General features: G+C 39.0%; 1 protein-coding gene across 2 annotated transcripts in view; it reads left to right on the top strand.

Annotated features, from left to right (window-relative positions):
* The window catches only part of ahi1 (Abelson helper integration site 1), a 216,059-nt gene that overhangs the window by 12,616 nt on the left and 188,363 nt on the right, over window positions 1–15,080 (top strand). For both annotated transcript variants that reach the window (XM_063040430.1, XM_063040431.1), the window contains 4 exons: window positions 4,000–4,175; window positions 5,812–6,055; window positions 8,636–8,828; window positions 11,836–11,931. In XM_063040430.1, coding sequence (XP_062896500.1) covers window positions 4,000–4,175; window positions 5,812–6,055; window positions 8,636–8,828; window positions 11,836–11,931 — 709 coding nt within the window. The remainder of the gene's footprint in view (window positions 1–3,999; window positions 4,176–5,811; window positions 6,056–8,635; window positions 8,829–11,835; window positions 11,932–15,080) is intronic.

Raw genomic sequence — 15,080 nt, 5'->3', positions numbered from 1 at the left:
TTCGTGCTGTTACCATCTGTAGGTGGTACAGAAACCTGTTGTCCTACACCACCACATTCAGGAACAGTTATTACCCTGCAGCCATCAGACTCTTGAAGTGAATTGCAGAGAATAACTTCATTCACTGTTATTCTGAACTGCTCTACAACCTACATACTCATTTTCAAGGACTCTACACTCAAGTTCTTAATATTTAATTTGCACAATTTGTCTTGCACAATGGTGGTCAGTCTTTATTTATGTGCAGTTTTTTGTAAAACTTATATTGTATTTTCCTGTAAATGCTTGCAATTAAATGAATTTCAGGGTAGTTTATAGTAAGATATATGTACTTTGATAAATCTATTTCGCCTAAACAGTCATAGAACATAGAAATCTACAGCATATTATAGGTCCACAATGTTGTGCCGACCATGTAACCTACTCTAGAAATTGCCTAGAATCTCCATAGCGTATTGCCCTCTGTTTTTCTAAGTTCCACTGTGATTGGATGATCAAGTCTTGAAGGATATCAATTTTGATAAATTAGGTTAGGGTTCATTTCTGAGCTCAATGTAGTACATTGAATTAAGTCTTTAAACTCCTAGTCAAAGTAGGTAGTTTGGAAACTGTCTCTTCAACCCTCTGAGTTAACTCTAACACTAATCCTCCTCCTAATCTACAGCCAGCTAGCACTGAATTCAACCACTCCCCTACACACTAGGGACTGTTTACAATGGCCAGTTGGCCTACCAAACCATATACAGTGCCTATAAAAAGTATTCACCCCCCCCATGGAAGTTTTTATGTTTTATTGTATTACAACATTGAATCGCAGTGGATTTAATTTGGCTTTTTTTGATACTGATCAACAGAAAGACTTTCATGTCAAAGTGAAAACAGATTTCTACAAAATGATCTAAGTTGATTACAAATATAAAACACAAGATAATTGATTGCCTAAGTATTCACCTCCTTCAGGTCAGTATTTAATAGATGCCCCTTTGGTAGCAATTACAACCTTGAGTTTGTGTGGATAAGTCTCTATCAGCTTTGCACATCTGGACACTGCAATTTTCCCAATTCTTCTTTACAAAACTGCTCAAGCTCTGTCAGGTTGCATGGGGATCATGAATGAACAGCCATTATAGATCCAGCCACAAATTCTCAATTGGATTGGTGTCTGGACTCTGACTTGGCCACTTCAGAACATTAAATTTGTTGTTTTTAACCCATTCCTGTGTAGCTTTGGCTTTGTTAGGAGTCATTGTCTTGCTGGAAAACAAATCTTCTCCCAAGTCAAAGTTCTCTTGCAGATTGCATCAGGGTTTCCTTCGGGATTTCCCTGTACAGGTCGACCTTCACTAATCCGGCACCACTGGGACCTGAGGAGTGCCGGATTAGTAAAAATGCAGAATTAAGAAGGATCACATTAAACATAATCAGTGCCGGATTATCGAAGGAACTGGATTACAGGTAGTCGGATTAGTGAAGGTCGGCTATATTTTGCTGCTTTCATTTTACCCTCTACCATCACAAGTCTTCCAGGGCCTGCTGCAGTGAAGCATTCCCACAGCATGATGCAACCACCACCATGCTTCACAGTAGGGAAGATGCGTTTTTGATGTGCAGTGTTTGGCTTACACCAAACATAGCATTTAGTCTGATGGCCAAAAAGCTCAATTTTGGTTTCATCAGACCATGGAATGTTCTTTCGGCTGACTTCAGAGTCTCCCACATGCCTTATGGCAAACTCTAGCTGAGGTTTCATGTGAGTCTTTTTCAACAGTGGCTTTCTCTTTGACACTCCCGTAAAGCTGCAACTGGTGAAGCACATGGGCAACAGTTGTTGTTTGCGCAGTCTCTCCCATCTCAGCCACTGAAGCTTGTAACTCCTCCAAAGTTGTCATAGGCCTCTTGGTGGCCTCCCTCACTAGTCCCCTTCTTCTTGCATGGTCACCCAGCTGGTGAGGACTGCCTGCTCTAGGCAAATTTACAGCTGTGCCATATTGATGATCAAGAGATGTTCGGTGACTTGGAAATTTTCTTGTATCTTTCTCCTGATTTGTGCTTTTCAAGGAGGAGGAGAAGATGGCGGCGTGACGGCAGCGCACACGGCCTCTCCGGTGAATGATATCTGTAATCTATCAAGTAGGGGACCGTGCACAATTCTGATTTGATGGAGACGGATGGGAGAGTACGGAGGAACATCCGGAAAGCTTCTGAATTGCCCGCTTCGCTGCCGCTGCTACTGTGTGGTAACCGGAATCTCCGGAGCAGAAGGCCCCAAATCCTCAGCTTTGCTTGTTTCAGTGGTTGGGGCTAGGTCGAAGGCGTTCGGCAGAGGATGGCACTGGGGGGGCTAGTCGGAGGCTCGAAGTTTTCGGACGGACGGACTCAGTGTCGGCTGTGGTTGGCTGCTTCCAAGGCATCGGCAAGTTGACGGTGCCTGGAGGTTTATGGCGGGGAGCTTCTCCCTTTTGCTGCCTGCTATCGGGGACTTGGGAGTCGATCGACTCGGAGACTTTAAGACTTTTTTTTACCGTGCCCATGGTTTGTTCTTCATCAAATTATGGTATTATTTTGCACTGCTGTAACTATATGTTATAATTATGTGGTTCTGTCAGTGTTAGTCTTTGGTTTGTCTTGTTTTCTGTGATATCACTCTGGAAAAACATTGTATCATTTCTTAATACATGTATGCATTTCTAGATGACAATGAAAGAGGACTGGGTGTTCTCATAATCTAATCTAAAATAAGTAACCTTTTGTGGAGTTACTTGGAGTGTTGTTTTGCCTTTGAGGTGTAATTTTTGCCAGGATACTGACTTACCAGCAGTTGGACCTTCCAGATACAGCTGTATTTTTACTACAATCAATTGAAACAGCTTGAATGCACATGGTGAACTCCATTTAACTAACTATGTGATTTTTAAAACCAATTGATTGCACCCATGATGATTTGTGTTATATTAAAGGGGGTGATTTTCTGTTTTATATTTGTAGGTCTGTTTTCACTTTGACAGGAAAGTTTTTTCTGTTGATCAGTGTCAAAAAAGCCACATTAAATCCACTGTGATTCAACGTGATAAAACATAAAAACTTCTGGGGACTGAGTACTTTTCATAGGCATTATATCTTTGGGAGGTGGTGTGAAACTGGGGAAGCCCATGCTGTTGTGGGGAGGACATGCAAACTCTGTGCAAAAGGTCCGTATGGAATTTGGTTCACTGGACCTGTATGGTAGCTCTACTAACTATGCCTCTCTGAGTCGCTCAGATTTCTTAAGTAGCTTGGTCAGTATTCTCAGCCATGCTGAAAGATGATATCTCTTAGCTGTTGAATTTAAGAACAGCCAATAACCAATTGTAAATTATAACTTGAAAGCTGTGCATATTCACAGTTGTAAGGGATTTAGTGTATGTATGTTATTGGACTGGTATCCGTCGACCTGGACTATTAGTCCAGAGGAATGAACTGAATCCACATGGCATCTGAATATTGTTTAAATACAAGTAATTCCCTAAATCTTTAATAACAAGCTATGATCTTTGTGAATGAAACTAAGATTATTGTGAGAACCTGTCTGGATCATTGATGTCTTTCAGTGTTCTCTTACTTGGTCTTGCATCTACCTCACTCCAGATCCACTGATGTAATTGACCCTCAGGTAAAATGCCTACCTGCTCATAATGGATGGAGGGTAAATCCTGGCCTTACAGGAGTGTCCACTTTGACTATAAATATCTTTTTTAAAGTTCAGAGCTCATGCTGTAAATTTTATTTTCATTATTGACAACTGAATATAGATATTTCAGATCATAAATTTCTTGTAACTAAATGTGCCTCTTTGCCACCTTGAAAGTGCAAATATGTGAATTATTTTTCATCTGAAAATTAATTTGTCACAAGCAAGATAACATATTGGGCTCATTTAAAAGTTTGGTTAAGTGATTCAAAAGGGCACTTTATTTTCACAATCAGAATTTTTTTTTAATTTATTGTTCTCTTCTGCTTAAGTGAAATGCACATTTCAGAACTGCAAGGTAATCGTGATGAAACTAATGATACGGGGGAAAAGATTGCTCGCAGAAGATTGATACCTGACTTGGAGATTAGTGATGAAGAAAAACAGAAGCAGGGGGAGAAAGAGGTTCGACAAATAACTAAAAGGAAGAAGACCAAGAAAACTAAAGGTGCCTAAGTTGTGCAAGTAAAAATTAATTTAAATTGGGATTTAAATATTTAATTAGGATCTTAAGACATTTACATTTTTGTTTTATGTTGCTTTTGATACTTCAATGAATAACTGAAAAATTTTAATCTCATTAATTGACTTAGTTCAACTGTCTAACACTTGCTTTTTCAAACCCAATATAAAATTAAGAGAATGTCACAAACCTAAAACCCAGAGAGATCCAGTTGAACAAGAACGTAAAAATAACGAATGTAGGCTCCTAACCCAAAATGTTGATCATCCCTTTGCTTCTATCGAAGTTGCTTGACCTCTGAGTTCCTTCACCACCTTCTCTGGATTCTATCTTCTGCAGTCTCCCAGTTAATGCATTTATTTTCAGCCTGGGAATTGGATTGAATTTAGCTTGGACTGGTAGTCTCCAGCTGGTGATTGGGATCTTGTACATTTGACAAGTTGCAACTTGGTTCTTGGTAGACGTAAGTCAGTAGCAACTGGGCAAATGAAAAGCAAGTGTGTAATGGGAGAGACAGAAGGATGGCGAGGGCAAAGTGATAGAGAAGCGATCTCTTTGTCCAGGTGTCAGTGCTTTCAAAGCTGCAAAAGATTGTGCATTTGCTGGAAATCTAGAGCAATATATACAAAATGCTGGAGGAACTCACAGATCAGGCAGGATCAATAGAGGGAAATGAACGGCTGAGGTCTCAGGTTGAGATCCTTCGTCAGGATTCAGTCTAAATGGAGGGTGTTGGCCTGAAAATTGACTTTTCATTTTCCTCTATAGACGTAGCCTGACCTGCTGAATTCCTCCGGCATTTTGTCTGTTACAACACTTTTGGAGTTGTACAGTTAATAGATGATAGGCAATTAGAGAACAGAAATCTCCTGCTCTGTAACTATTCTGTTTCTTCTAATAGAAACAAAAGAGCATTTGGAACTGAGAGAACTGGAACACAGCAGCTGCTGAAAATCTAAACCAAAAGTGCTGGAAATACCCAGCAAACTAGACCCCATGTGCATAGAGAGAGAAACTGAATTAAGGTGGATCTTGCACTAGAATGGTTTGACAAACCGGGTAAAGCTGGCTGTCTGAAATAGTTCAATTCAGTATTGATTCCTGAGAGATACCACGTGTCTAGGGAGATGAGATGTTGGTGAATAGTAGAAACGGGGCGGAGTTGATGAGAATGTTGGGAGATTAAAAATGAATAAGTATAAATTTACGGATTCATTGTGTCATTCTTTGCTGATCAACTGAATGGGAACAACTGCTGGGGAAGTTTGCACTTTGCGGCTAGATACCATGTGTCCAACATTGGGCACAGCTGGTAGATCTTCTGCAAGTTTTGACAAGTAATTTTGAGAGTTGTATATTTGTACAAGTATATCAAGTCTCGATGGTTAATATGGGGGGGGAGGGAAAGGGAGATGAACTGCTAGTTCCATGTGAACATTTCCAGTCAATTAAGTTGTAGCAAAGGAACTAGTTTGGGGAAAAAAAGTTTGATTTTACAATGCAAATTGATATTTATTGCTAAAAGTGGTAGTTAAATCTCAGGGAATGTTTTCACACTGACTATTTAGCTTAACAGTAAGAGAAATTTTAAAAATACGTTGAAATTTTTATTTTATGACAGTGAAAAAATTGGAGATGGAGGAAGAAGAAGGAATGCTTGACCCTGAAAATGAAGAAATAGCTGCAACGGTGGATGATGAACTTGAGCAGACAAAACCAAATAAAATTGCTGATGATAATCTAGTTCTTGGAGTAAACATCCACAGAGCAGACCTGTTAAAAACAGATATTATGACATCACATCCTTCAGTGAAGGTTCACGTAATTAACGAAGAGACTGGTCAATATGTCAGGAAAGAACACAGGTGAGATACAAGATTTAAAGTTGAGCAGTATGGAGCAAATTCAATTAAAAATTCAAAATGCAAAGAAAATTTTCGTTGTACATATATGTAAAATAATATTTAATGAAACCTTTAAGAATTTACATTTGTACAACATCTTTCTTTAAGACATCTTGTATCACTTCACAAATTGTTTTTGCACTTGTCATTGGGAGATAAGACAGCCTTCAGTGAACTAAGCAATAAGTTAATTTATTTTGCTGTATAGAATTAATTCAGAATCTGAATCAGGTTTATTATCACTGAGATATGAAGTGGAATCTGCTTTGTGACAACAGTACAGTGCAGTACATAAAATGTACTATAAAAAGAAATCATGCAGTTCAGGATGTCTGAAAATCAGTTTACTTCAAACAGTGCCACATTATTTCTGGTAGTCACTTGTAAAGACCAGCTGATATTGAAGTCGTCTCTTTTGAAAGGTGGCTTTTCCTAGGTGTTATGCTAAGATATCAATTATTTGCACCATTCTGAAGTTTAAGCACATATTATAATAAAAGGCAGGAATGCTACCACTAAACAGGCTGATTTAATCTTGTGTTATACATAATTTCAAGTTCCAGAAGTTGCTAAAATGTTTAATGTTTAGAAAATAATTAGGAAGCTATCTGATAGTCAAAAATGCAAAATTGTTTGCAAGGTATCCATATACCAGTTGAAATTTGAGGTGGTCTCTAAATGTATCATGCACACATTTGATGTTTAGCATCTATCAAATAGATATTTTCCAGGGTTTTATTAAAATGTGTTATTGACAAGTTTGTAGGGAATTGTATGGGCATCCAGCAAAAAAGAAAAACACTTGGATTGATTCATTTCCTGAGTTTGAGATTGATAGGCCAATAGCACTTGAAGTTAAAGGACTTCCATGTTAGCACTTTTCAGTACAACAGAAAGATCCAGTGTATTAAAAACATCAGAGGAGAAGGGGTGTTGTAGCAGAAGTGTTATGTTTTTCCACAAGCTGCCATAAACGCCATTGGAGGTAATCTTTAAATAATTTATTCTATTGATGAAGGATAAATACTTTCTACAACACTGGAAATCTCTCTTGTCCTAGCATAAAGGATTTTTTGTGCCACCTCAAGAGGTAAACTGTGATTAACATCTCAATTATCCAATATTGTGGGTGGTGTTCCATTAATACAATGGCTTTGACTTTGTACTCAAGTCTGGTGAGTGGGATTTCAGGTCACATTTAAAATGTATGTAAAATGCTTCAGAAGTCTCTTTCAAAGAGTAGTGTAGTTATTCATGATGACCTCATTCAACATCACCTCGTATTCCTTAACGTGAAATTTTTGGTTAAATTTCTATAAAGATTTTCCAGTTGCTTTGATGCAGTAAACGGTGACACCAGTAGCCAGTACTTGAATATAAGCTAAGCTCACTGAGACATTTTAATGCTCTTGGTAATAACAAACTTATTTTTATTTTGGAGATAGGAGATAAAGCGCTTTGGGGACGCTTAAGTTGAATTTGTGTTCTGTTATTTCTATTGTGAGCAGTGTATTGCCTATTTTTAAAGAAAATGTGGATCCATGTTTAACGATGAGACTAAATCACTTTAGGATGTAAGGGATGATAGAAGATGGCACCAGTGGAATCCTCCAAATTTTTGCTTTGGAAACGTGAAAAACCGCATTTTCTTTGGTTATGTTTTAACGTGTACAATAATAACCAAGTAATTTAATAGGTGCAGTAATATAGCAATTATAGTGTGTGTTCAGAAGCATACTACATCTTTGTAGTTAGCACTATTATAGACAATTTTACTATCTTGGCTCCAGTAGAGTGCAGCATACTCATTGATAAATTGGAAAAAGCAGAAGCACTGGACTTGATCTGAACTGCATGCAACTCACTTGAAGCACTCCTTAACTCTGTCAAAAATTAGATTTTGTAAATTGGTCATCAGAAATGTTAGGCCATATTTTGTGTAACCAAATATATAAAATTAGTCATTTTGTAATCTTCTCAGGCGTAATTTTGCATATACGGTGTTCAAAGTTTGCAAAACCACAAACCAATGAAAATGATTAATGTTACAAGAATGATTTTCAATCCATGTGTAACACTTGTATTATCTATAGTTTGCATTGGGCAACACATAACTGGTACATGTTTTGAAATACTATATTTGGCAATTAACTTTGTATAGGCACTTGTATTGGTCTAAAAGTTGATCGTCTGAGTAAATATGATGCTGACGTGCATGGTTAAACAAATGACCTGAGTAAATCCGCAAGGTTGTTTGAATAAAAATAGCTAAATTAATAGCGACGAAAAAAAAACTTGTATCTTATATAGTACATTGTTCTCAAGCTCTTTCAGATAGTTACACTAAAATGCATTGAGTTTTATCTGGGTAACTGTAGTTAAATGTCAGTTATTTGTCATCTGCCCCAGTTAATCCAAATCTCTATTAATTGTTAACTGTTCAGAATCTATTTTCTAAATCTTTGCCGGAGCAAAACCCTCTTTTTGAAAGCTTGAAAAATTAAGAACATTTGCTTTCTATTTTTGTCTCCCCACTGATAGCAATCGACATGTCACATCATATTATGAGCAAGACAATGTGGAACACATCCTTCCGATCATGACGCAACCTTATGATTTTAGGAAAAACAAATCAATAATTCCAGTGTGGGAGGAACAACTTGTCTTCAATGAGCGATTTGGTTACTTCCTAAAAGAATCCATAAGTTCGTCTAGTACTCTTCTGATCTTTGAGGTATTGAATGTTTTAGTTGTATATTAGCTTGGTAGTCTATACTATGTGCAGTTTTAGATGATAATTAGATATATGCATGTTGTTCTGCCCTGAATTGAGTAAATTAACAACTGAGTTTAACTTAAACAGTTGTGCCCATCAATATTGGAATGGCATCCAAAATAAAGTAATTAACATCAAAATTAGTTGCATCACTGAAGATGTGTCCAGGAGGCATCAGTAGATGCATGTACACAGTTTAGTTGATACTAAAATGCATCACTTTAAAATACAAAAATGCAAAGTTTACATTTGTTTATTAGACTTATCTTGAGTTTAGTTCAATCTATCCAATATCATGCTAGTTGATCTGGAACTCTTCCTTCAGTTAGTCCTGGCGAAGGGTCTCGGCCTGAAACGTCGACTGTACCTCTTCCTAGAGATGCTGCCTGGCCTGCTGCGTTCACCAGCAACTTTGTGCGTTGCTTGACTTGCCAGCATCTGCAGAATTTCTGTTGTTTGAGTTGATCTGGAATGCCAGGTTTGGCAATTCTTTGTGATTGGGTACCAGTCTTGTTTTTAGGTGTGCTGAACTGGATAATTGGATGAAGATCCACTGTATAATCACAGTATAACTCTACCCTATGTTGGAAGTACACAGAAGAATGAGGGATCTGACCAAAACATTCAGTGCTCTTACAGGGCTCTGTTTACAGGATAGATGGGGAATGATATTTCGCTTGACCTGGGTGTCTAGAATTATGGGTCAAAGAAAGAGGTCAGACATTTGGACGAAGTTGAGAAATATCTTCCAGAGGGAAGTGTGTGGAATACTTTAACTAAGAGGACTGTGATGCCTTGATTATTAGTATAGTCAAGACAAACTGACAGATTTTGAATATTAAGGTGATCTGCAAGAAAGTGAGATAAAATATATTCCATGCTCTGAGTCACAGAGCACTACAGCATAAAAACGGACACTTTGACATGTCTAGTCCATGCCGAATAATAATTTATTATTATTATTCTGCCTAGTCTCATTGACCTGCACCTGGACCATAGCTCTCTATACCTCTCCCATTCATGTACTTATCCAAACTTCTAAAATGTTGAAATTAACCCACTGGCAGCTCTTTCTACACTCTCACCCTCCTCTGAGTGAATAAGTTCCTCCTCATGTTTTCCTTAGACACTTCACCTTTAACTTTTATCACTGTCATTGAATGACAGAGTAGGCATGAGGGACAAGGTGATCTATTTCTTACTGCTTGTTTTTCTCCCAGGCAGATCTCTGTAGAAAGAAAATCAGGTTTCTGAAACTATATTGCAGTATTTTCTCTAGCTATTTAAGTTTCTACATTATTTTGGTTTTGGACTACCCTATGATTTTCGTGTGTCCTCTATTTGAAAATAACAGCCTGCGCTTGAATTAAGTCCATTTTAAACAATTAAATGAGGCAAACTGACTTTTTCCATTATTTCTTTATGTCGCTCTGGTGCCCTCCAGTGGAAGCATATTGGAATAAATTTGGCATCACATTTAGCTAGGATTTTGTATGGATTGGATAGTTCATTGGGGTTCCTGGGAATAAGATAAACAATAGAAAGTTGCATGAATGCTATGTCTCCCCGCCCTTGTGATTCCACAGGTAACTTGTAAAATCCTGATGTTAATGACCATTTGTGTTGTTATAGATTTTGAAAAGTTTACAGCTACACTATTACTTTTGAATTTGACTCTTTCCCGTGATCCTACACCAAAACACACATACATGGCCATGGATGAATTTTGTGTAATTGAACTATATTCATTGCCCATGTTAGTGAATTACAATGGCAGAATGCAGAAAGATAATGTGAAGAGCTCTATTTGTTAATAAATTAGCTGAAGGAATAGAAGGAAACGTATAAGTTTCTCTGATAGCATAATACGTACAATGTTACGGAATGGTCTGGGGGATGGGAGGACATAAAACTAAAAAAGACTAGTAGGATACTGGCTTTTATATAATAATAAGCAATCCATAAAATTGAATGACAAACTTCACCCTTCTACATTAGGACTTTGTATTGTAGCATAACCTGTATATTTGTATCTCCAAAAATGCAGAAATTGTGCTACAACTATACAAAGAATCAGGTAGTTAACACTTAAAAATATTGTAAGCAATTTCATGTACCATTGAAGAATTAGTTGACCTTGGAAATACAGTGTGGATTTATCTGGACTGCAGTGGTTTGGAGAATTAAAGGGTTAAAACATGGAAGGAGGCCATTTGACCCATGAAGTTCCCCTGAGCAGGCTACTGAGCTCTACAGTTTCATTTCAGTACACATTTAAAGGAAAAACTCGTCTGCCTCTCTTTTTTTGTTAACAGTGCTTTCCAGATTCCAACCACTGCTTTAAAGGTGAAAAAGATCTTGGTGCTCCTCTTGTTTCTTTTACCAGTCACCTTTTTTTTTAATTGCCTGCTTCTGGGCCCCTCTGCTGATGGAAATATTTTTTTCTCTTGTCACTGACAGGACCTTTCGTGATATTAAGTTTCTCTATCAGATCACTTTTTTTTTCCAAAGGAGAACAATGCAGACTTCTCCAGACCATGTAACTGAAGACCCTCATCTCTGGAATTAATTTCATTTGTGATTAGTCATAAATTTCTTGTTTTAATCTTGTATTTTTAAGAATAGTGACACCTCTTCCCTACTTCATCAAATCCCATACTTTACACAAAAGAAATTGCATCTGCAGAACTCATAAATTTATTTCGCCAGTACTTGAAATTAGTAGTAATTTCAAGAAACCAGTTCCAGCTAATCTGTTGCATAGAATGATTGAAGTTTGGATCTGTGTGGGTGTATTTATATATTAAACGTTAAAGCAGAGGGTGCAAAGGTGTAAAGAAATAATTAGTAGAATCGCCACATCAAGCTTCAAGCTTGGGAGGGTTAAAGAGTCCATTTATTTCTGAGCCAAATGTAGACAAAATACTACAGTGTTGATTTGATTTTTTTTTAAAACTGCTTTTAGATCCTTGAGTTTGTAAGTATGGATGAAGCCAAAGGCAACTTCACAACTCAAAGTAGCGAAGGTGGTTGGCGCAAGATTGCTTGGGCCTTTCTAAAGGTAAGATACTATTGATCAATCACATTCTGAAGATATAATGGGGAGCTGTACCCAGTGTTTTCAAGATTTCTTTGGTTGTCCTTTGCAAGATTTGTTCCATTCAGTTTCTACTCCCGAAGAAGTTTTCCACACCATGCAGGATAATAATTTGTAGTATATTTTAACAGTTTGATATTGCATAGCCTGGCAATATAATATTCTGGTATAAGCATATAACCTCTTGAACCAGCGTAGTTAAACTGGGAAGACTGAAACTATCTTTTTCTCTAATATAAAAATTAATTAATAATAGGCATTCGTTAGTCTCGTGAGACCATGGATTTGCGCCTTGGAAGGTTTCCAGGGCGCAGGCCTGAGCAAGGTTGTATGAAGACCGGCAGTTGCCCATGCTGCAAGTCTCCCCTCTCCACACCACTGATGTTGTCCAAACGAAGGGTATTAGGGCCCATACAGCTTGGCACCGGTGTCGTCGCAGAGTAATGTGTGGTTAAAAATAAACTTGTTATAAAACAAGATTATGTAGAAACATAGAAAACCTACAACACAATACAGGCTCTTTGGTCCACAAAGCTGTGCTGAACATGTCCTTGCCATAGAGGTTACCTAGGATTACCCATAGCCCCCCTATTTTTCTGAGCTCCATGTACCTGTCCAGGAGTCTCTGAAATGACACTATCGTATCCACCTCCACCACCATCACCAGCAGCCCATTCCAGGCACTCACCACTCTCTGCATTAAATAAATAAATAAATACATACATACATACATACATACATTCCTCCTAACATCTCCTCTGTATCTACTTCCAAGCACCTTAAAACTGTGCCCTCTTGTGCTAGCCATTTCAGCCCTGGGGGAAAAAACCTCTGACTGTCCACACGATCAATGCCTCTCATCATCTTATATACCTCTATCAGGTTACCTCTCATCTTTCGTCGCTCTAGGTAAAAAAGGCTGCGTTCACTCAAACTATCCTTATAAGGCATGCTCTCCATTCCAGGCCACATCCTTGTAAATCAATGATGTATATTTCTATGTATATTCATAGAAAGATTTTATTAAATTAAGCAGAGAAAAAATTGACTATTGACTATGGAATATCTTGTATTCCAGCTAAGATTTTTTCCCTTGTAGAATTGTATTTGCATATTAAATTTTCCAAGGAGGCTCCAGTTATTTTTTTTGACTGAATTTTCAAATCTACATGCCCGTTTGACTGAAAAACCCAGACCAGTCAGCCACAGCACCTTTAAAGTTACGTTGCCATGGCCAAAAGCAAGTCGGGGGTTTGGGAGTAAACTCCAAGCCAGGCTGAAATGTAGAAGGATGAGGCCGCCTCCACCCAGCATCCTTTTGGCAAATGTGCATTTGCTGGAGAATAAAATTGAGGACCTGAGGGCGGACTGCTGTATGGAAGAGAACCGAGAGTCTGTTTTATTGTATGGATTATTGAAATGTGGATTTCTCCAGGCACACCAGACTCAGACTCAGCAGTCAGACCAGAATGATTTGCACTTTACAGAATAAACCAAACTGCTGGTTTGGGAAAGGCAAAAGGAGGAGCTGTGTGTTTTATGATTAAATTCTCATTGGTGCTCTGATGTGTTTTTCCCCCAACCTTGTACACGTAATGATCAAATGCTGTCCATTCTATTTAGCAAGGGAGTTTTATTCCATAATCCTAACCACAGTTTTCATACTACCAATGGCGGAATGTAATCAAGCTCTCGTGACACCGCATGATGTCATTGCCATGCAGTCGCAAGGCTGCGGGACCGGACGGCACCCCAGGGCAGGTACTCAGGATGTGCACGGCACAACTGACTGGTGTGTTTGCAGACATTTGTAATCTCCCCCTCCCCCCCCCGCTTCAAAACACCCACCATTGTCCCTGTACCTGAAAAGACCAAGGTAACATGTCTGAATGACTGGCGACTAGTTGCATTCACCTCAATAACAAGCTAATGCTTTGAGAGGCTGGTCAAGGACTACATCTGCAGCACGCTACCACCCACACTCAACCCCCTACAATTCACCTACCAACACAACTGATCGACAGGTGACGCAACAGCCACAGCTCTACACTCTGTCTTTGCACGTCTGAAGAAGAAGGATGCTTATGTGTGAACGCTGTTCTTGGACTACAGTTCAGCATTCAACACCATAATTCCCTCTAAGTTTGACAAGAGGCTCAGAGACCTCTGCCTTCACCCTGCCTTGTGCAGCTGGATCCTAGACTTCCTGTCAGATCATCAGCGGGTGGTAAAAGTCAGCTCCCTCAGCTCTGCCCCTCTGACCCTCAACACAGGAGCCCCACAGGGCTGTGTCTTGAATCCCCTCCTTGATTCTCTGTGTACCCTTGACTGTCGCCATGCACAGCTCCAGTCTGCTAATTTGCAGAAGATACTACATTGATTGGCCTTAATCTCAAATAATAAGGAGGCAGCCTACAGAGAAGAAGTCATCACTCTGACACAGTGGTGTCAAGAAAACAACCTCTCCCTTAATGTCACAAAAACAAAGGAGCTGGTTGTGGACTACAGGAGGAATGGAGACAGCTAACCCCTATTGACGTCAGTGGATCTGGGGTTGAGAGGGTGAACAGCTTTAAGTTTCTCGGCATACACATCACCGAGGATCTCACATGGTCAGTACATACTGGCTGTGTGGTGAAAAAGGCAGCACAGCGCCTTTTTCACCTCAGACGGTTGAAGTAGTTTGGTATGGGTCCCCAAATCCTAAGGACTTTCTAGAGGGGCACAATTGAGAGCATCCTGACTGGCTGCATCACTGTCTGGTATGGGAACTGTACTTCCCTCAATCGCGGCACTCTGAAGAGAGTGGTGCGGACAGCCAAGTGCATCAATAGATGTGAACTTCCCAATATTCAGGACATTTACAGCAACAGGTGTGTAAAAAGGGCCCGAAGGATCATTGGGGACCCGATTCACCCCAACCACAAACTGTTCCAGCTGCTACCATCCAGGAAATGGTACCACAGCATTAAAGCCAGGAGTAACAGGCTCCGGGACAGCTGCTTCCACCAGGCCATCAGACTGATTAATTCACAGAGAGACAATTGTATTTCTGTGCAATATTCACTGTCCTATTGTACATACTATTTATTACAAATGACTATAAATCATAT

The sequence above is a fragment of the Mobula hypostoma genome, chromosome 2 (assembly GCF_963921235.1).
Source record: "Mobula hypostoma chromosome 2, sMobHyp1.1, whole genome shotgun sequence".
Taxonomy (NCBI): Eukaryota; Metazoa; Chordata; class Chondrichthyes; order Myliobatiformes; family Myliobatidae; genus Mobula; species Mobula hypostoma.
This window is presented reverse-complemented; position numbering and strand designations above follow the sequence as displayed.